General features: G+C 40.2%; 1 protein-coding gene across 1 annotated transcript in view; it reads left to right on the top strand.

The window, feature by feature from the left end:
• The first annotated feature begins 10,887 nt into the window (after window positions 1-10,887).
• Window positions 10,888-22,721, top strand: part of LOC144078423 (XK-related protein 7-like) — a 32,410-nt gene continuing 20,576 nt past the window's right edge. Inside the window, exon 1 of the mRNA XM_077606473.1 lies at window positions 10,888-11,694. Coding sequence (XP_077462599.1) covers window positions 11,060-11,694 — 635 coding nt within the window. The 5' untranslated portion in view covers window positions 10,888-11,059. The remainder of the gene's footprint in view (window positions 11,695-22,721) is intronic.

The raw sequence follows: 22,721 nt of genomic DNA, 5'->3' as shown, positions 1-22,721 counted from the left end.
ATTTCTATTTGGTGTGCCATGCTGCACTGTTTACATTTTAGCGCCATAGCATCCACAACAACAAAAGTAAAATGGAGAGATACTTATTCTTTCCATGGGGAAGATTCATCACTTCTGGCAATAAATCTGTTTTATAGCAGTGGTGTGTTTTATGAAGTATTATACTTTGTTGTAAAATCATTTTTATTCCTCCTTTGAAAACTTTGAAATGCCATATTTACAAACATCATATGTCATTGATTGTTTTGCATTGATTGTTAGAACACTCTGCCTGTCTGAGATGTCTTTTATACTTGTAATACTCTGACTCATATTTTCTGTTTCTGGGTTAACCCACAATTTGGAGGACATTCGAAGCTCCAGATTCTAAAAAAAACAACTTTAATCTAACCATTTTTTTCTATTCAACACTAATAGGTAATATCTCATCTTACAAAAAATTGGTTCAAATTTCATCACATTATTCATTTGAAATTTAAAATATCAAGGGTTGCAAGATTACAAATCCGTACTGTTTGCTTTTTCTCAGGCAGAGAAGCGGCACCTCCACACAAAGCGCCTTCTCCATTGCAAGATTTTGCAAAAAAACAATTCCAACACATCAACAAGGGCTGCCTCCACAGGTGACTGTGTAGTTCCCTTCAAAAGATTGCATTCAGCCAAAGCACTTTCTTTGTCCGTGCCGCACATAGCAATTAACATACGTGAACACCCATCTCTGAACCTCTTCGCCAATCATCTTCAAGCCTGGCTATTAGACGTACAAAATTGCGATCACAACGCTGTCTAAAACTGTGCTATGTGTGTGCGGGTGTGCACGTGTGCGTGTGCGTGTGTGTGTCTAGTATCTGTCATCGTTGATCTTCACCTCACACAAGGGACTAAAGATAGAAGTTAGCCCTCGGCTACAATCTTACATATTTACAAATATACTATGTTAATTAACATGAATACATATAAATATGTTCATTAATATGTGCTGTCCCTTATTAAATAGATCCAAATCAAATCAACTCGAACTCAACTGTTTAGCTACCTGTTAATACTGATCAAAAGCACAAACCTACTGAGGTAATTAAGTTAAAAACAATTCTTCTTTAATTGTGGGTAATAAGTGGGTTGAGCGAGTTACAGTGATAAATTCAATAAAGGAAGATTATGTTATAAAATACAAAAACAAGAAGCAAGGATGCTCAGCCTATTCCCTAGTGATGATGTCGTTTCCAGCTAATCATATGTTTGACAGTTTACGTTTTGTACTCTGATAAAAAAAAAGGTTATGGTAACGGATTATCTTTTTTTTCTAGATGCCACAAATAATATTTGAATTACTGTGATTACTAAAATAAGAATGCAAAGAAAACATGACATTTGGATTTTAAGAGTGTCATGGTGCATGAGCCTGTCCTCCCTCACAGTTCTTAGATAAAGGGTTCAAATCCAGGCTCTTCCTGTGTGGAATTTGCATGTTCTCCTCGAGCCTGCGTGGGGGTTTCACCGGGAACGTCAACTTCCTCCCATTGTTATGTATGCGGATTGCGGAGCATGCTAGGACCCAAAGCAGGCGGACCCGGGGAGTGACGGTGCACTAACATAACTTTAATAACTTCGGAAAGTTCTCAAAATAACAAGGACTTAACAACCAAAGAAAAAGGACAAACCTGATGGGGAAAACCCAGGGTAACGAGGAGAACCAGACATAGGTAGAACACATGTGAACAATAGTTTACACAAGACGTTCCGACAAGGACTGACAAATACACAGGGTTAAAATGGACCAGATGTGGAAAACACGTGGCTCTCGAGCCCCACGCGGCTCCTGGCCAAAATGAATGTGGCTCTTTGCTTCTTATCATATTTTGTATATAGTGTGGCTCCTTGCCTCATTTCATGTTTCTCTTATTTTTATTCTCTCTTCAAACACACTCAAATTCAGCAGGGCCCATTAAACACATATAATAAAATATATTTAAAAAATAATTTGGCAGATTGGATTTTTTTATGCTGCTTCTGATGTAAGGTGAGGTGCCTGTTTAACTCCCACAGTTTAAAATGTTGGCTTTTTGTGCTTTTTGTGTCAAACTTGTTCGCCACCTCTGAAATAGACGGACATGGGTTGACGAGACAATCAGAAACACTTGGGTCAGACGAAAGGCAGCAAGCAGGAGATATGCCAGGGGTGGTAAACCGACCGAAGAACTCAATGGCCAATCACGAGGACAGGTCACACAGGGGAAAAAACCCAACAAACCGTGACTGGACTAATACCTAACATCGATACCCGAAAACAGAGGTAGGGAACCTATGGCTCGGGAGCCATATGTGGCTCTTTTTATGTGTGCATATGGCTCTCCGCTAACTTGTGAGTTAAAATATGGAAAACGTTGGTGAGACACCTGAGACCCAAACGCACCAATAGGAGCATCACATCGACACTCTCTGCCGCCGACGCTTTAAACATATTTTATTTTCATTAGACTCTTCTGCATGCATACTCCCATTGATACTCATTGATTAGCAACTGTGCGACAATGTTGTCAGTCTTTTTGTAATTTAAAAGTGGTGAAAGTTCTAAAGAGGGCACACATTTTTATATAATTTTACTTTTAAATTCTGTGTATGGCTCTCAAAAAATAAAATTGGAATATATGAATTGTAGGCGGCCCAGTGGAGCGAGTGGTTAGCGTGCCGGCCTCGCAGCTCTGGGGTACTGGGTTCAAATCCAGGTCAGGTCCATCTGTGTGGAGTTTGCATGTTCTCCCCGGGCCTGCATGGGTTTCCTCCGGGTACTCCGGTTTCCTCCCACATTCAAAAAACATGCATGGTAAGGTGATTGGACACTCTAAATTGCCCCTAGGAATGGGTGTGAGTGTACATGCTCGTCCGTTTCCTTGTGCCCTGCGATCGGCTGGCCACCGATTCAGGGTGTCCCCCGCCTCTTGCCCGGAGACAGCTGGGGTTGTCTCCAGCACCCCCCGCAACCTTAGTGAGGATAAAGCAGTTCAGAAAATGAGATGAGATGAGAATATGAATTGTTTATGGCGCTCTCTGTCACAAAGGTTCTCGACCTCTGCCCTTAAAAGCTCCATACGTGGGTTTGAGTATGTGAAAGGCTTATCTGTGTGTGCCTTGCGATTGGCTAGCAACCAATCCAGGGTGTACCCTGTCCATAGTTAACTGGGATAGGCTCCAGTGCCCCCAGGATCTTCAGGAGAATAAGCTGTACGGAAAATTAATTAATGTAAGCTCGAACAAGATAAAAATGGCGTTTTAGGGGGTACTCCAGACTTATTTGGTAGCACTAAAACTCTAGAGAAGGGGTCTCAAACTCGCGGCCCGCGGGCCAACTGCGGCCCTCGGGACGATAATTTGCGGCCCCCGTCTTAGTATGCAAGGCTCTCGTGGATGCAGGCACACCATTCAGTGGTGAGAAGTATGTTGAGGCCATTTCGAAGCTACAGGAGGAATTTGATCACAAATTTGCAGACTTCAAGACACACAAAGCCACATTTCAAATTTTTGCGGACCCCTTCTCCTTTGATGTGAAAGATGCCCCTCCTGATCTTCAAATGGAGCTCATTGACCTGCAGTGCAACTCTGCACTCAAAGCCAAGTTCAGGGAGGTGAGTGGAGAAGCAGACAAGCTTGGGCAATTTTTGAGAGAGTTGACCCCCAGCTTCCCTGAACTTTCCCAAATGTTCAAGCAGACCATGTGCCTTTTTGGGAGCACATACTTGTGTGAGAAGCTCTTCTCCACCTTGAACTTCAATATGTCCAAGTACAGGTCCAGACTTACTGATGAGCATATTCAAGCTCTACTGAGGGTCTCCACTGCTTCCTCCCTCAAGCCAAATGTGACTCAGCTATGTGAGAAGAAGCGCTGCCAGGTCTCTAGCAGCAAGAAGTAGGCAAGAGAAGCTGTGTTCAGAATATTTCATGTTCAATGTTCCATTCAAGTTCAGAAAGTTAAAGGTTAAAGAGCTGTTAATACAGACATTTGAAACGGAATAAAAATAATTCATTTTCTCTACTTAGCCAGCCAGTGTATATCTACTGTATGCTCATTATTATTGTTTTGTATTACTGATTGATTTATTTTTTATTCATCTTTAAGTTAATTTATTTAATTCATTATTTTTTTTCAAAAAATAAAAATATTTGATAACGTTGGAATGTTTTATCAGCGCTTTTCTTGTGGAAATCCTGATGCGGCCCAGTCTCACCCAGACTTGGCCTCTAGCGGCCCCCAGGTAAATCGAGTTTGAGACCCCTGCTCTAGAGGCTGCATACCACTTTAGTTACTTTTTGTAACTGACTACTTATTTATATGACTATTTATGTATGGGACTACGTATTTATGCGACTACTTATCTATGCGACTACCTACTTATTTATGGGGCTTGCACTTCTTTATGTGGACTACTTATGTTGACTACCTATTTATGTCGACTACTTATGTTGACTACCTATTTATGTGGACTACTTATGTTGACAGCTATTTATGTGGACTACTTATGTTGACTACCTATTTATGTGGAATACTTATGTTGACTACCTATTTATGTTGACTACCTATTTATGTTGACAACCTATTTATGTTGACTACCTATTCATGTTGACTACCTATTTATGTTGACTACCTATTTATGTTGACTAATTATTATATGCACACTTTATGGTATGTGTGTGAAGCGTTAAATTTAATTGTACTTGTATGTAATGACAATAAAGGCATTTAATTCAATTCAATTTTAAAAAATCTCCCCTTTGTCTTCATTATTAGACATAAATTGACTCAAAAACTGCAATAAGTTTGAAGGGTAGGATGTAAACTGTCCTCAAATTCTGGAATGACCCAAATATTAAAATAGAAGTGAATTGAAAATGATTGGCGGGATTGATTAAAAAAAATCCTCAAGAGTAGATAGTCACCCCTGCATGACCAGACTGCAAATGATGGAGATTGCATGTAATTTCATACTTGATGTGGGCCACTGGGAAAGCAGATCAACTACCTTTTAATGACATGTATACATGTCCAAAATAAAACACATGGTTGTCACCCAGACAACTACTGCCACTACAACCATGTGGATTTTTAGTTTTCCATCAGTTTCAAAAGACTCTTTTACAACACATTTGCAGCCATCTCATTTCCACATCAAGTTGTTAATAAATAACAAGAAGTATTTTTTTTACAGTGCGCAATAAGGTAAAGAATAAGTGTCTACTTTATTATGGGATCGGTGCCATCAGTCTGCAGTGGCTCTCAATCAACAGTACCCCCGGAGGCAACATCAATCAGACCTTAGACTCTGAGTGATGGATTTACTTGACACTTGAGGTAGTGTGTAGTTGCTAGAATTGAATATATTGAGAGCTGCAATGGTAGAACCAAATAAAAAGAACAAAAGTAACAACATCAACACAGTTGAATCTAGGTAAATAAAATAGAGGCAAACTAACAGCCACACGGGAATGCGCACAACAGATGTTCTTTAGTCTAATCAGGCAGTAATCACTTGATTACGCACACACATAATATATTTTTTTTTACTTTTTACTTTTACTTTGGTCCTCAAGAAGAAAAATACCAATATTTACAATGTTCACTTAACACAGTGGTGGCAACAATGCTGAAAAATTTAACATTTTTTATCATATCTATTAATTCACAATTAGCGTGGTTGATACTATACAGCTACAATCAAAGATGTTAAAAACTGGTGTGTATAAAAATAAGGCATTTAAAGGTTTGCATGTTCTCCTCGGGCTTATGTGGGTTTTCTGCAGGTACTCCGATTTCTTCCCACATGCCAAAATTATGCGTGATAGGCTGCTTGAACACTCTAAATTGCGCTCAAAATTGCCCTAAATAAGCCTCCGCATTCTGCTTATACTGTATGCTGTTGAAATATTTTTAATCTCTGAATCATGACATACAGTAGTGGTACCTCTGCTTATGAATCCTTCTACTTAGGTAATATACAGCAAAGCCTTGATGTGAAACCTTTGTTTCAAAAATCTAAGTTACAAAACGTCAAACAAAGTCAAACATTCGCCAAAACGTAAATACACTTTCTCTATCCATTTTTTTATCCTGCTGGAGTTGTTTTCCCATTGGCTGTCTCCCAACACCTTGTTGGTCTCCCATTGACTATGTAAAATGAACCAGCCTTTCCATAATGCCATAACGAAGGTTAACTCACAAAAAGAGGGCTTAAGATACAGGCTGTGACGGGGTAGTGGTTGTTTATTCAGCTGCTTCTCACAATTTCATCCCATTGGAAAATATCTTTGCATTTATTATTCATTTTAATGACATAAAAAATAAAATTCTCATCTTTTTTTTACTCTTTGTGTGCCTCCTTACATACATTTGCATACATATTTCATATAAAATTGCTATACGTTTATCATTTCTGGAGTTCAGGGGGTAGTATTAAAGATCTTGAAACGAATTAAACAAATTCATTGTAAAATATGTCCCGATTTATGAAAATCCGTGTTACAAAACCATTTCTGCAACAACTTAATTTGGTAAGTAGTGCTACCACTGTAACTCTAATGATAATCAGCCTTTCTGCATTGGTCTAGCAACAAGGATGTTTCATTTACACCAGGATGGATTAAATAATTAAACAACGGATGCAGGGAAGGCCACGCTTTCTTTTGATACCAGAATGTGATTTTCCGTTTAGCAAGATTGCTTCCATTGATTTTTTTGTTGTTGTTTGACGACTTTTATCCGGGGGATTTATCTGCACCTGTCTTAATGAAAACATTTTCCAAAGCCATTCAGGTAGGAGAATCACATCAATTTCAAATGGGAAGTGGTCTTTATATAATTACACTGTTGGAATCTAAAAATCAATAATTTTCACATAGTCAGTGCTTCATGGGGTTTAGTTAAAAACACGACTGTTAACTTTATTATTGATTTTGTGACAAAGGTCTTATGTGGTGCTGCATTTTGACACAGGATGATAATCATGTCCAGACACATGAAGGAAGAACAACTCGAAATATATTGATGATTTCCACTAACTTAATTGCTAAGTGGCTGCAGTGGGTTGTCAACTCAGCCACATTAGCCTAGGCTGCATTTCAACCTCATAAATCCATGTTCTTTATCGTCTTGATTTTACGCAGCTTTTACTGAATTAGTTGGCTCAAACAACTTAACATATAATCTATGATACCTGGATAAAACCTAAGGAGCAGAAGCAAAGTGAAAATATTTTAGGGTTGCTTTTAAGGCATTATGCCTTTGGTTACCTTTATGAAACTGATTAAAGGAAGAAAACTTGTCAAAATTTGCAAATATATAAGGTGTGTTTTTGAATGTGTTTTCTGCTTTTGTTTAGATCCTATAGTGGCCACTTTTCACTTTCTGCCATGAAAAAAGGAACCTATTGACATGTTAGAGAACAGTCACTTGTTTAAAGTTTAAAATGAATACATTGGTACAATATATAAAAATTCACCCAGAGAAGATGAGCAGTGCTGAAAAGATAGATATATGGAATAGATGGTTTGATAGACGGACCAATGAAAAATGCTTCTTTCCCCTTTAAATCTGACAGCGCTAACATTGACGTTTAATGATAGTGTTGTTTCATTTGGCCAAAAAGAATAAATTGAAGACGTCTCAGAAAGATTGTTTGATGTGAGGAAACTGATCACAATCAAAAATAATAATAATTTTAAAAAAAATCTGAAAGGTGCAAATAGTGACACAAATTCTGTCAAAATGATAATTAGCCAAAACAAGAGGAACAAAAGGCGTATTTAGTGAAATATGGATTCTGGACTCCATGGAAAATGTTTTCTTTTGACAAACTCACAGATTCCATGTAAATGAAGTCAATCGCATCTTTTCAAAGTACAAACACAACACGAAGTCAAAACACAGAGGAAACTGTGAGTGTAAATCTTTCATTCCAAAAAAAATGAACAGATTCTGTCTCTGTTATAAGGCCAGTCCAACAATACATAGCAGCTGTGCAGATGCTTACCAGCTGTACTCTGATCCCAATGAGCTGAATTCTCTGCAGGAGACAATATGCTATAATCCATAACACCCAAAACAGTGTGTCAACATTGTAGTTAAGCAAAACATGTACAATATATACGCTGTTTTTCACAGTTTCAGGCTTTCTTGTGTTTATTTTACCATTTAACTTTTTTCCCCAGAATAAAGTAGTATGCATCCGCAGACATAAAATTGATATTTAAAGTAGTGATGGAGCAGTATCCATGCATTTCAAATCAAGTGTGTTGCTGTGTATTCATACACATATATGATTGTGCACTTATCTGAGACCTCTTAATGAGCTTCCTGCACTCCAGTCTCATTTATTAGCAAGCGTGCAGCTTGGAGGTAAAGAACTGAGTCCTGTGATGAAAAAAGAGGAAGAACATGAGTAGTAATAGAATGATTTCACACACTCCAAACACTGACGTGCTACTACAGGCTGAGGGCTGTGATGACGACCGTGCATGCTCTCTAGTCATACATCCTGAGAATATAGCTTTTTTATGTAGCTTTATTGTAAATGTATTATGTATATTTTTAAAACAAATAACCATTATTATTATTAGCATGTATTTATTAGGAATATTAAAAATAAATAAATATTCACTGTTGTCTATTTATCATTGCATATAGCTTTCATTGTAATCTGTACTAGAAAAATGGAGGAATACATTTTTAAAAATGTTTACACATCCCACATTCCATGGGAAGAAAACAAAAACTTGTGTGAATGAACTAGTTGGAGAAGCTCTTTTTCTATGTTAACTCGTTAAATTCATTATTGAACATTTGGAGAAAAAAATGTTCCCAATTTGTTGCTGTGACCTGTGTGACTTTGCAATTTGTCTTAAATGTATGATTCTCTGACTTGTTTGCCCAAAGAAACACAAAACCTTTCAAACTTTAAAAGTTGTAGGTCATTAAGGATTTTAACCTAAAAGTAGGAGTGGGTGTTTTAAGGAATGTTTGTTGTTGGATTAAAATTACTTTAAAAATGCAGCTTTTACATCAAGTTTATAAATCAGTTTCATGGTAGTATATACTTGTTACAATAAGGCATGTGAGAAGAACAGCCAGAGTAAATAAAAGAGATTACCTCTTACTTATTGCATCACAAGCACAACATATGCACTAAATGCCACAAAAAACAGTGTTAATGAAGGACCATACTGAAGTTGAAAGTTTGGAGACAGTTTCCATTTACTGCAATCGGGGAGAAAATGGAGGTGGGTGGGTGTCTACGTTAATTGGGTCTGGTGAGCTGAATATAAATGAATTGTCTCGCTTTCACACAATCTAGTGGTAACTTCCACTTTTAAATATCATTGTTTGACACATTGGTTTCAAAACGGCACACAAGAATATATTTAGACGAGTCTCTTGTGTGAAATTGTGAAACATTTAGTGAAATGAAACTGTGTGAATTTTAAGATTTAGGACAGTGTTTCAAACAATGAAAGTGTTTTCCGTTTTTTTATTCCTGCGTAAACATGCAACTTTAAAATGGGATATGGAAAAATCAGTGGCTGCAGTCATCTATTTAATTAGGTCATGTTAGACACATGATTAGAATATTTTTAGGCTGAGTCAATATTGACTGGAAACATCTGACTGGCATAAAAAGGCATTTTGTTTAATTTTTCTAGTGTAACTTATGTGCGAGCCTAACTACTGATCTATCTTGTCAAGGAGGCAGCATCGACCATGTTGAAATATTTCATGATGTTGAATTTACGGTAATGAAAGTTCAAGAATGTTTTTGTTGTTTGATTTGTGGTTTCCTAATGAATAACCCTTTATAGAGCACTCACTTAACTCATTGCATGGCTTCGACGGCTGTAGACATTTAATCCATATTAAATGGATACCAATGATCGCTGTCAGCCCTCCCAGTAAAAATTGATTGGGCATCCATCGCTGTCAGTGGCAGCGAAAAATGATCATTTGCAGTTTAGCGACGATGTGTGTTCATCAAAAATGAAATAATGATTGTGTTTGTTTGTATTGGAAATTCTTTATTTGTCATTGTCACACTTTTCTTTCATTATCCGTACCACGTATCCTAGCAAGGTCAAAGGGGCAGAATACACCCTACACTGGTCAGCCGTAGGGCATTCATGGTAACACGTACAACTAAATTAAACTGTAAACAGTGTGAAAATTTTGCCTAGTGACTAGTTTTGGGCCTAGTGGTCATGGTCTAAAACAGAAGTAATTTTATAGTGAGAAAATAATCTGAGAGATGGGTCTTTTAAGCATTTAAAAGATGCAGACTGCAGGGGGCTCAATATTTATTGGTGTGTGCCATTGCGTATTATTAATTCATTTATTTTCTGAACCTCTGTATCCTCATTAGGGTCGTGGGGGGTGCTGGAGCCTATCCCAGCTAACTTCGGGCCAGAGGCAGGGACACCCTGAATCGGTGGCCAGCCGTTCGCAGGGAACGAGGAGACAGACAACCACTCACACGTTCAAACCTACGGGCAATTTAGAGTGTTTAATCAGCCTACCAATCATGTTTTTGGAATGTGGGAGGAAGCCGGAGACAACCCACACAGGCCCAGGGAGAACATGCAAACTCCACACAGGTGGACCGACCTGGATTTGAACCCAGGGCCCCAGAACTGTGAGGCCGACACACTAAGCACTCATCCGCTGAGCCACCCCACCTTATTTTTATTTAATATAAAACAAATAAAAAAGACACTTGCCCTGTAAAAGGTTGAGATGCACACCGCTTGCCAGCGTTTCCTGCAGTATTCTTCACAATGGGTAAAAAAAACAATCTGTTTCCCTATGCATGTGCGTTGGAGTGTATTTTTGGGAGGCAAAAATCAACCATCAGCGGCTGCTGCGATGCAAGCTTTTCCAATGCTCCTTGGCCCTTAATTGGCTGATGATGAGGCTATTTATGACGTCACCCTTTCTCTCTCCTCCTCCTCCTCCTCCTCATCCTCCTCATCCTCCCCCTCCTTCCCACCTCCATCACCTCCTCTGTATTTTTCTCCTACCCCAACCAACATGGCCGCTAAGTCTGATGGAGCAGCGGTGGCTGTGGAAGATGACAATCCGCCCAGGATTCTCTCGGAGCCAGGCCAAGCCACCCCCGCCACCGACGCCGCCGACGCCGCCTCCACCGCGGCGGTCTCCGGTGCCGCCGTCTCCCGGCCACGGCGCGGCCCGGCGGGCGGAAAGGCTTACACGCTGCTGGACTGCTGCTGGGTCTTGTGCGCCCTTCTCGTCTTCTTTTCCGACGGCGCCACCGACCTGTGGCTGGCCGCCGACTACTACCTGCGAGACGACTACTGGTGGTTCGGCCTGACGCTCGTCTTCGTGGTGGTGCCGTCCGCCGTCGTGCAGGTTCTCAGTTTCAGGTGGTTCGTGTACGACTACACGGAGTTAAGCGCCGCGGACGGGGCCACGCGAGCGGGGGGCGAAGAGACGGGCGACGCCGCTCTAGGTACCAAGGACAGCGACCCGCGAGGTGCGGCCGCGGTGGCGGCAGCGGCGAACGCGGTCAATTCGACCGCCGTTTCCGCGTCCTCTTGTCCGTCCGCGGCGGCCCAAAGAGGCAGGAGACCTCGGAAATGCTGCACCGTGTGCATGTGGGTCTTTCAGACGGTTCTCCATGCCTTACAGCTGGGACAAGTGTGGAGGTAGGACACGTTTGTCTGAATTTGTCTTTTTGTTGTGTACTCGCAATTTTGGTCGTCTCACAGACACGTGTCTGTGGTCTGGCACCGTGTGTGTTTCTGTCATGACTTTGGTTGTTTCTTCTTGAAACGTGTCGCTAAATGTATTTCTAATCAATATTCCAATTAAGGCAAGGCACATGTATTTGTGTAGCAGAATTCTACACAAGATAATACAACGTGCTTTAACATCACATAAAAATGAACAAGATGAACACTTTGGAAATAAAAATCACAAGTGGAATGACTGATAAAAAGTCCCCCTTAATCAGTTAAGAGAGTTATAAACAATTAAAAGTAAAACAATTAGAAGTAAAAACAAATCATTTTTCTATTTGAAAAAAATCAGCACTTGTCAGCGTTGCACGGTAAAGAGTGGTTAGCACGTCCGCCTCAAAGTCCTGAGAGTGAGGGTTCAATCCCCACTGCCTTCCGACCTTCCCATGTGGATTTTGCAAGTTGTCCGCGTGTCGGCGTGGGTACTCCGGTTTCCTCCCACATCCCAAAATCATGCATGGTTATGCAAATGTTAAAAAGTAAGAGTCTAATCCTCTTTTGGTCAAAAATATGTTTTAAATCAAGAAACATAAAACAAACAACTAGTATTGATGCATAACTGTTGCAGTCCTAGCTGTATGCGATGGCTCACAGCTCTGGGGTCCTGAGTTCAAATCCAGGTCGGTCCACCTGTGTGGAGTTTGCATGGTCTCCCCGGGTCTTTGTGGGTTTCTTGAGTGAGGGTTCAATCCCCACTAGCTTCCGACCTTCCCATGTGGATTTTGCAAGTTGTCCGCGTGTCTGCGTGGATACTCCGGTTTCCTTCAACATTCCAAAAACATGCATGGTAGGCTGATTGGACACTCTAAATTGCCCATTGGTATGGGTGTGAGTGTGCATGGTTGTCGGTCTCCTTGTGCCCTCCAATTGGCCGGCCACTAATTCAGGGTGTCCCCCGCCTCTGGCTCGGAGACACCTGGGATTGGCTCCAGCACCCCCGCGACCCTAATTAAGATAAAGCGGTTCAGAAAATGAGAAGAGATTAATCTATTTGTGCTTTCATGATTTTTTTTCTTTCTTGGAAACAAGATGATCTGCAACTAGGGGCTTCTCTTTAAAATGTATGTTAAATCTCAAAGTCAGAAAAAAACAAAAAAAAACAATGCATGACCATATAGAAGTCAATTCAATATATTATTTTCATACTGTGCCTGATACCATTCTCAACAAAGATTTTTTTGTCCTACCACATGAGTGATGAGTGTCCACATCACAGTATTAAACATTGCAATTCACCATACGCCAGCTAATTTCAAAAGAGAGCAAGTGGGATTTTCCATAATTACATGCAGAGGCTGTAATAAAGTGCATTAATAATCAACAATAACATGATGAGAGATGCATGTGAAGAACAAACTGGCTAATGAGAATATTGTGATTAAATGACATGTTATGCCTGACAAAATATGAAAAAGCTTGCTGGTAATGTAGCTCTGGCTATGCTCAAAATTGAGTGTAAAATAAGATACCTTTCAACTATGTATATTACCTATGGTTAATTGCATGAATCCATGGATGAGTGATGTCATGCATGTTCTCCCCGGGCTTGCGAGGGTTTTCTCCGGGTACTGCGGTTTCCTCCCACATCCCCAAAATGTGCATGGCAGGCTTGTTGAACACTATAAATTGCCCTTGGGTATGAGTTTGAGCATGCAGGGTTGTCTGTCTCTTTGTGCCCTGTGATTGGCTGGCCAACAATTGAGGGTGTCCCCTACCTGGTTTCCATGGTTGGCTGGGAGAGGTTCTAGGCACCCGCCGCAACTCTTGTGAGGATAAGTGCTCCGGAAAATGAAATGAAATGAAAAAAATGGGCAAAGTTTAATGATTATGGGAATTTTCAAACATTTATTTTCTTCCAATTTTCATGCAGGATGCTGTGGTCTTATTATTGAACTGCATAAATATGGTCCTTTGAATTACACTGTGGTTATTGCTTCCAATGTGGCAGTATAAAATTAACACAATTTTCACTTGCCATTGTTCAATTGTGGGTTATCTCAGATAATATGATGGTTGTTGCTCGTGGTTGTGGCATTTGCTCTTTGTCCTTTAGTTTTGTGTTTGTTTGCGTGTAGATGACCTGGCAGCCATTTACTTAACTTTTGCGTCATTCGTCAACTGGGCTTTATTATGGCAATGATATCCTTGGGAGACGTCGAGGCGAGGTAGGAGGGATTAGGACCCAATCGCGGGGAAGCAGGTGAGGACGAGGCAAATTGTGCTAAAAACCAAAACTTTAATAACTTAGGAGGGACCTTACAAAATAACAAAGATTTATGAAACGAAACATGGAATGGAATCGAGGAGCAAGGTAGCGTGGATGCATGGTAAGGGAATTTAGGCAGACGATCCGACAATGACATTAAACTCAGTGGGGTTTAAATAGACAAATCAGAGACTAATTTCAAATCACGCGCAGCTGCGCGAACACAACGGCAAGGCAGGAGGGACAAACGAGAGTCGGAAAAAACAATAGCAGGCTGCTCCTAACAATCCTGGTGTATTAAGCTGTCATTCATTGTTTGGTTGCCAGTGGTTATAATAATTTCCATTAAGTATCACCAATTGTATTATGGCAGGGTGCCCTGGCTTATCAATGCTGAACAGAATAGCTTCTTTTCCTGTATATTTGTTTTTCAATATCTCTATTTGCGATTTGGCTGCTCAATTTTAAAGTTTACACTCAGGTTTGGATCCTACTCAGTATGAAAAGCCAATATAGAATTCTCTGCAGTTCAAGGTCCTTTAAGGTAAAATTATAATGAATACATTGTTTGGCGAATGTAAAGGCTGTTGTTAACAACCCTGACATATTTGAATGAATTTAGAAATAATGAGTACACAAACTAAAGCATTTGAAAAAGAGCTTGTCCTGTCGGGGCTAGCATTCTGTGGGCGTGTCCCTGTCCTGTCTGTCAATCACACTCCCGCTTACGAGCATTGAGGCTAATGCATTTAGCATGATTTGTTTGTCAACCCAATCATGCAAGTTAGAATTCTGGGCCAGAATACAAATGTGATAGAGTAGAAGGCGTGTTTCTAAGTGTTTCCCCGAATCTGCACCCAAATGGTAGTGTTTTATCGTTTTAAAATGATAAATATGCATTATTGTCGGCACATCCTGTGTCACGTCTTTTAAACTGTGATTTCCCATCAGTAGTATAAGAAATAGCCCTACGATTGGCTAGCCACCAATTCAGGGCATCCACCGCCTGGTGCCCGAAGTCAGCTGGCATAGGCTCCAGCATTCCCCAGAACCCTTGTGAGGATAAGCGGTACAGAAAATGAATGAATATTGTAATAAATAAAAGGGTGATTGAAATTAACACATTGCAACGGATTGGGACACCTAAATATTTTTATAAAAGCACAAACGTCAATTTACACTCATTGTTGTGAAGATCTCATGGCTGACTGAGGAGCTAATGAAGTGCAAAAATGCAACCGATGAAGACGAGGTGGCATCATGGCGAGATAGACTGGGGATACACTACCATTAATCGGCGCCTTGTTGCTTCTGGTTGAAGTTTAGAAAACTATTTATTCATTCATTTTCTGAACCGCTTTATTCTCATTTGTGTCGCGTGGGGTGCTGGAGCCTATCCCAGCTGATTCCGGGGCAGGGGCGGGGGACACCCTGAATCGGTGGCCAGCCAATCGCAGGGCACAACTGATTACACTTTTAAGATAGCAAATTGATGAAAATGTGTCATCTTGATTGGTTATGGCCAAGGCACGGAAGGTAACGTCGCTTGCGTTGAATTCATTTTCTATGGCACTACCGCAACATGGCGAAAATCCCCTCTCTATTGCAGCACAGCGACCTGCACCAAGTATGAGTATTTTTTTACAAAGCAATGTTTAAAACAGTATCTCCGTTATTTACCACAAAACTTTTTGCCTCGGAGTAGTGTTCTAATTCATAACCAATCATAGACAAGCTATGGTGCACAGGCAGATCGCGGGATGTGTGGTTGTAGCTTGCCTTGCAGTCACGTCACCCCCATGTGTTGGATTTCAGCTCAATGCCAATGACATTCGCATTTCGCCATCGCACATCGCCTCTTGTATGTTTTGCCCATTAGAATGAAAACCTCCAGCCACAGCGGCCCTTTGTGGAATAGTTTGTAGAAGATAGTTTTGCATTTCCGTCTTGTTGCCCTCAGTCTCATGGTCCCACTGGTATGAGTTTTTTAGTACTAGTGTCAAATGTGAAATAACCAACATTATAATGGTTTTAAAAGTCAACCCTAAATAAGGCCTATTGGAAGAGAGAATTCAAAAAAATATGTGATGAGTAGTTACTCGGCTTTAAGTTTTAGACATCGATGTGGAGTAGTTAGGTTGCCTGGTTTACTATTATCTTCAACCCCTTGGTCCCACTGCAGTTAGCTGACATCTCTTGTACCAACTTGGCCTTCTGGAATTTGTTGTTGGCCTTTTCAATGTTGATATATTCCTGCAATGGATCCTCGGAAGCTCCTCTAACTGAAAGAGTAGTGAATTGCCACTCGTCCCCCATTAGAGTTGATACATGTCTCCCTAGCAATGGCATCGTGTGAAGCAAGAGTGTGTCTTTAAAAGGTGTTTCTGTTTAAGCGTGTAACGGCCATGGCGTGCAAATGGAGAGGCTCATGAAAATTCAATAGAGTTATTGATTATGAATAAAAATATGCCCGCGGGAAAAGTGTTGATGATCCACAGCCACCCGCCTGTCTTATCCGCCGACTGATGTTTGTCTGTCAGCCTCTTCTGAATAATTCACCGCAGCCCTCTGGGGAGCTGTCAATCAAATGTCCGCTTGTGTTTGTGTGCGTATATCTGATTTAAACATTCTCAGTGAGGTCTCACTGCTTTTGGGTTTCCTAGTCTAAAGGTGTGTGTGGGCCAGCTTGGTTAATCTTTCAGGAGGAGTTGTCAGGCATTTTTCACACTTAAAATGTTATCGTACCTTCATAACAAACGAAAGAAGATTGAGAGTTATAGAACACTTTAAACGCCCTTTATTGTCTTGTAATCAGGCTGTTTGTCTCTAGTGCCAACCTTCATCCCTTGCATCTGTCATGTGTAACAATGATCTGAATATTACTGGGGAGCCCTAAGCCTGGGTGCTTGACTCTACTTTTGGAGCAAAGCCCAGAGTATGGCTAAAAAGCCTGTCAAATTCATCTTTGTCATGTAGTTATAGTTTCTTTTGGATCTATTGTCTGCCAACTAGGGCTTGCGATAACAAATCTCCTAATTGATAACTTTATTTAATTACTTATTCGGTTTAAAACATATTTTTATTTGACTTTTTTTCACAAAATACAAAATGGAAAAAATTGGAAAGAGTAACTTTTCTTCCATTTTCAAAACCACTTATCCTACTCAGGGTCACAGGTTGCTGAAGCCTATCTCAGGTGACTTCAGGTGAAAGGCAGAAGACACCCTAAACTGGTCGCCAGTCAGTCACACACAAAGACACACATCCATATGCACTCCCAATCACATTGGCATTGAACGGTAATTGATCCCACGCTGCCTGCACCGAAGTCAGGCCGGCGTACAACTACACCTTAAGAGTAACTTCCTATTTTTTTCTTTTATGTTTTGTTGTTCATTCATTCATGCATCTTTTGTACCGCACATCCTCGGAAGTTTTGCGGGGGCTGGTGGAGCCTGTCCCAGCTGACCTCGGGCGAAAGGCAGACTACACCATAGATTGGTCGCCATTCACCTATAGGGCACACAGAGAGACAGACAACCATTCGCACTCACAATCATACGACGACCAGCGGAATCGATCTCGCGCCTGCCTGCACCAAAGTCAGGCGAGTGAACCCCTACACCATGAGGTGGCTTCATTTAGTTAATCAAAAAAGGGAAAAAAACAGTAAATACATTCAGATTATTTTTTTCATTTTCCATTTTTTTTATAAAGCAAGAAGCATCAAAAGAAATCAAAGATCATGATTGACATTTGCAGGCCACAAAAAAATATATGTTGGTCCGTTTCTGGCCCCCAGGCTTTGAACTTGAGACATGTGTACTACACTGTGTATATAGGGCCCATGCATAAACCACCAATTTAGGGCTCGGATTAAAAGATCAACTATCTATAACAATTGTTCCCTAAAATCAAAGCACTAGCAGCCCGCAGCATTGCGAAAGGCAGAAGCGAGGAATCCATGTAGGCTGACGTAGAGGCTGCCAGGAAGTGAAGAGCAGGGGACTTCAGCAAGCCTCTTCATTTTTTTGTCCACTAATGTTCCACAGGAGCACGCATCAAGATATCATTGTGCTTAGCAAGGAGAGGTGTGGGAGGCATTTGTGTCCCAGAGCTCGTATAACTGGTTGATGGACATTTGTTAAGGTTTCCTTGGCCATGACTTGTATTACTCCGTCAGCCTGCTAGCAAGCATATCAGTACAGCTGCTCCTTTGCTAATGGATGTTTTGTTCACATCAGCGCATCAATGCTGTGAAAATACAAATATCCATTTTCGTCCCCAACCCTCGGCAAAAATTCATTCGAGACTACTTGCGGCACCATCCAAAACGGCCACTAATGCTCACTTTCGTGAAGAACCCCTCTCCCACATACTCAAGGAATAAGCTGCCGCGCACTCTTTAACACTGGGCTGCAGCTAGTGTGTTTGCGTTTCTCCAAAATCCACTATACTTCCGAGTCACAGTGAGTTTTTATGAGCTCACCCTTAGAAAGCGCAATGTTACCCTTGTTGGAACCTTTTTCACGCTGATATTGTTCTTTCTTTTTTCCCGTTAAAGATCGTGACGAGTAACATCTTCACGAGTGCCGCAATGAGTTGCCAGCCATGGCTCAGGGAACAGCAAAATTTGTCCCGTTTTATGGCCTTTTGCTCCAAATGAAGCACTCTGTTAGAATTGCTCAATGTTAGCATTCAAATTAAATCTGAAGCAGCTGATGCATCTGAAAGGCGAACCGTGCTTATACAAGTTTTCCATTGAATAGGTTCTAATGGTTTTTGAAGCCCATTAAGTGCAGACTGAAGGAAAATCAGCCGTAATTCTCTGCAGCTTTTAGAAGATGAAGCGCTCATGGCTTACACAGGCCTAAATGCTTCTTGATTCCTCATCCGTCACATTCCAAACTTCAAAACTCTATTGACATATAAAAAAGGGGGTAATACAACTAAACTGTAAAGTTTAACATGGTATTGATCTATCAAACGAAGATGCAGTGGGAAAAACAAAAATTACTGAATGGCCTAAACAGACTGAACTATTGCAGTTTATACAAAGTTCGGCTTCTAGTAGTTTATATTCAATCACAGATTTGAAGAAAATGACAATTACACAAACTGCGAGCTATTTGGTGTCGGTCCTCCAGGGAAATAAAGATTAACATTTTAGCACCCACTTACACGAGGCAACATGGACGCTCAAGCATTGAGATCATGAGCTTTCACCGAGTTTTCAGATCACAAAGATTCTAAACCAGGGGTGGCCAAGTCCGGTCCTCGAGGGCCCCTATCCTGTCTGTTTTCCATATCTCCCTCCACCAACACACCTGAATCAAATAATCTGGATCGGTATCAAACATCTGGACAGCTTGCTGATGATTTGATCATTTGATTCAGGTGTGGTAGAGGAGGGAGATATGGAAAACAGACTGGATAGGGGCTCTCGAGGAACGGACTTGGCCACCCCTGCTCTAAACCAATCATACCTTAAATATAACTCACCCAGTCCAGCGGGAAGTTCGCTCAATCTATTATGCTATATTTCCAGATATTCAATGCATATGTTGGTCGGGCCCTTATATATATATATATATATATATATATATATATATATATATATATATATATATATATATATATATATATATATATATATATATATATAGGGCCCGACTGACATACGCATTGAATATGTTTCTTTGCTGTAAGATGCGGTGACTCAAACCAGGAGGAGGACCAGCTGAGTCGGGAGGATGCAGAGCAGAGACATGTCTACATCTGGAAATATAGCATAATAGCTTGAACAATGTCCCCCAAAACACATCATGCCGGTCTGTGAGAAAATAGGAAGAGCTTTGAGAAAAGGTTTGGGGACCGCTGATGTACACAGACATCAGTCAAGAAAGACAATGGTATTAGAAAACATAAGACAAAAACACAAGGTTGGTAATCAAGCAGTTAGCCATGAGTCAGGGGGAAGGGCAATAAATACTGGAATGTGGTGACAAGGTAGCTCACACTGAACTGGTGACAAGACAGAGTTGACAGAGGTGTAAGTAAAGCATTAGGAACAGAGAAACTAGTGGAAGGAGACACACACGGACTCATTGCAGGCATTAAGAAGTCACAATTCATCGTCATTGCTAAGGCCAAATTTGGTCTCTCACAATACATTATGTCAGAGTACTGCCATAAAGTGTCTGGTGACTTACGATGTCACTGTAAATTGTCAGTTATTTTTTTGAGTTTTGAGGAGACCAGAAAATGTGTCAGTGTGTATTGCAATGTCAAGTACAAATCTATCAACAATACCAACAAATCAAATTTGTTGGTATTGTTGATAGATTTGTACTTGACATAAAACAAATGTACCCACTGTTTTGACTTTAACCAATAAACAATACAGTAAAGTAGGTTCAATCTCTGAAATGTGCAGCTTCATAGTTTTCCTAAAAAATCGGAATTCCACCTTCGCACTAGTGTTTAACATTAACAATTTTACTCTATTAATTTAAATAAGTGCACACTTCCCATTGATTTTGAACAACGTCCTATAGGGACAGAGATTTCTTTTGTTACCCCCATGTAACCTTGATCTAGCATGTGCAAAACGAGCAAATGTGCTGAGAACGGTGCAAATTGTAACACACGGGTACACAGCCTTAAACGTGCACTACATTTCAGCAGTATAAACCCATGCTTTCATATTCTGGCTGTGCAAATGTGCTTATTAATAATGTAGTGGTTTTGGTGGAATATTCACTCATACTGGTGTAAATGCATACAAACATTAAATATACAGCAGCAATGTTAACGCAATAGGCACATGAAATGTAAATGTTGTTTAAATAATTATTCATGTACCATAATTCAAACCTTGAACATACATGCAGTAATAATTTAGCAGAAGTAGCATTTCACCTATCCTGCAGTTACACAAAAACAATAGTAGTAATTAGTAATGCTAAATTTTGACTGGCATATTATGTCTATTATTATAGATTGTTTTCAAAAATTTACAACAGCTTCTTACTAAACTGTGTTATGAGATTTCACAATTTTTATGTTTCAATGTTTGAATAAGGAAAGTGTCAAGTGAAAAACTGTTATGTGGTAAAACCTGGTTGAAAGGCAGACCAAATGCTGGCTGTAATAGATTTACAATAGGAAAGTTAAATACAATAAACGTGATACAAATGGACAAATAGGTAACACAGCTATAAATGAAATACCTTCCTTAACCTCTACTACAAATTTTTAATTAGTTTAGCACAACACTGAGTGGTTCATTTAGTCAGTAATGATTTTAAATTAGATTTTTATTCCTCTGGTATGTAACTAACAAGACAAGGATCACTTGAGCCTGATTTTTCTGTTGCCTAGATTACTGGAATTGGCATGTTATTTTAACGATGAAATGTAGGTTATGACTTGCCTGTAGGATCCCAGTTAGCCAGTTTAAGGCATGCGCAGACAGCTTTTATCCTCTTAGTATGTTGGAGTGCACTTGTGTTTGTTCTCTTAAATGCCTATGAACGCCTCATGAGACGTAATGTCTTCTGAAAGTCACTATTAAAATACCATCCCACTGCTAGTATAGATTGGTCTAGTTACCTTAAACAGGTTACTTTCTCGTCTAAGAAAAAAAATGCTGATGAATGTCTACAAATGAGCCATATTTGATTAAATTGGTGGGACTGTACTATTTTCAATTAGGATAGAGCCTAGTAAGGAGTGAGACAGGGTGGGATTTAGTGAGTCTCCTTCCTAGTTTTATTCTGATAAAGAAATGAGATGACATTGACCAAATACCAGTGGCGTGTCGTCAGAGCCTTCAAGGCCTTCTCTGCTGGCCTAAGAAATATCTGAATCATATATTATATTTTGTCCATCAATACTTATTAAATAATTCCAAATTGTCTGTTAGCTTTGTTTCATTGCTTTTCCCCCCTGGTTGCACTGCTTCCAGATGTGTTTTCATATTGAAGCATTTAACCAATCACATTTCAGCCACTATTTGTTGCCAGGGTCAGAAATCTGCCTCAAGGCCTTCACAATCAGTTCTGCAGGCTCTGATGCATTAAACAAGTATCGATAAGACTGTTGCTTTAACTAATCAGATTTCAAGTTGGCAACACCACAATGTATTGTCGCAGGCATAGGGATACGTCATTGCCTTCTCGCAGGCGTAGGGATACGTCATCACCTTCACCAACTATGATTGGCTAGTGATTAGCCAGAGCTACCAAACTGTATCTGTAGCAAGCTGCACAAGCAAATATATTGTTGTGTTGATTTAAAGCCATTTCCAAGACGGACTATGCCAGAAATACGACAGGACAGGCTCGACTTTCAGCATTAGCTTCGATGGCGATAGAAAAGAAGGAAGAAAGAAAGGAGGATGGATATTGTGTACAGTTAAAAAGGATTTTTGGTGAGTAAAATATGGCTATATTCCTAAATAATATTTCAATTGTGGGCCCGGTTCTGATATCTGAAAAGCTCCAGTGTTTGTATTTAAGCTCCAGTGTTTGTATTCAAGCTCCAGTGTTTGTATTCAAGCTCCAGTGTTTGTATTTAATCATTAAATGCTGCTAGGAAGTGGATTTACACCATTTTAGTGCAATTTTTGCCGTTTCGCCATTGACGTCCATCGCTGTCTTTTCCCGGGAAAATCACCCCCCGGCCCGGTTGTAATGTCTGAAAAGCTCCAGTATTTGTTTGTATT

This window comes from Stigmatopora argus, chromosome 1 (genome assembly GCF_051989625.1).
Source record: "Stigmatopora argus isolate UIUO_Sarg chromosome 1, RoL_Sarg_1.0, whole genome shotgun sequence".
Lineage (NCBI taxonomy): Eukaryota > Metazoa > Chordata > Actinopteri > Syngnathiformes > Syngnathidae > Stigmatopora > Stigmatopora argus.
This window is presented reverse-complemented; position numbering and strand designations above follow the sequence as displayed.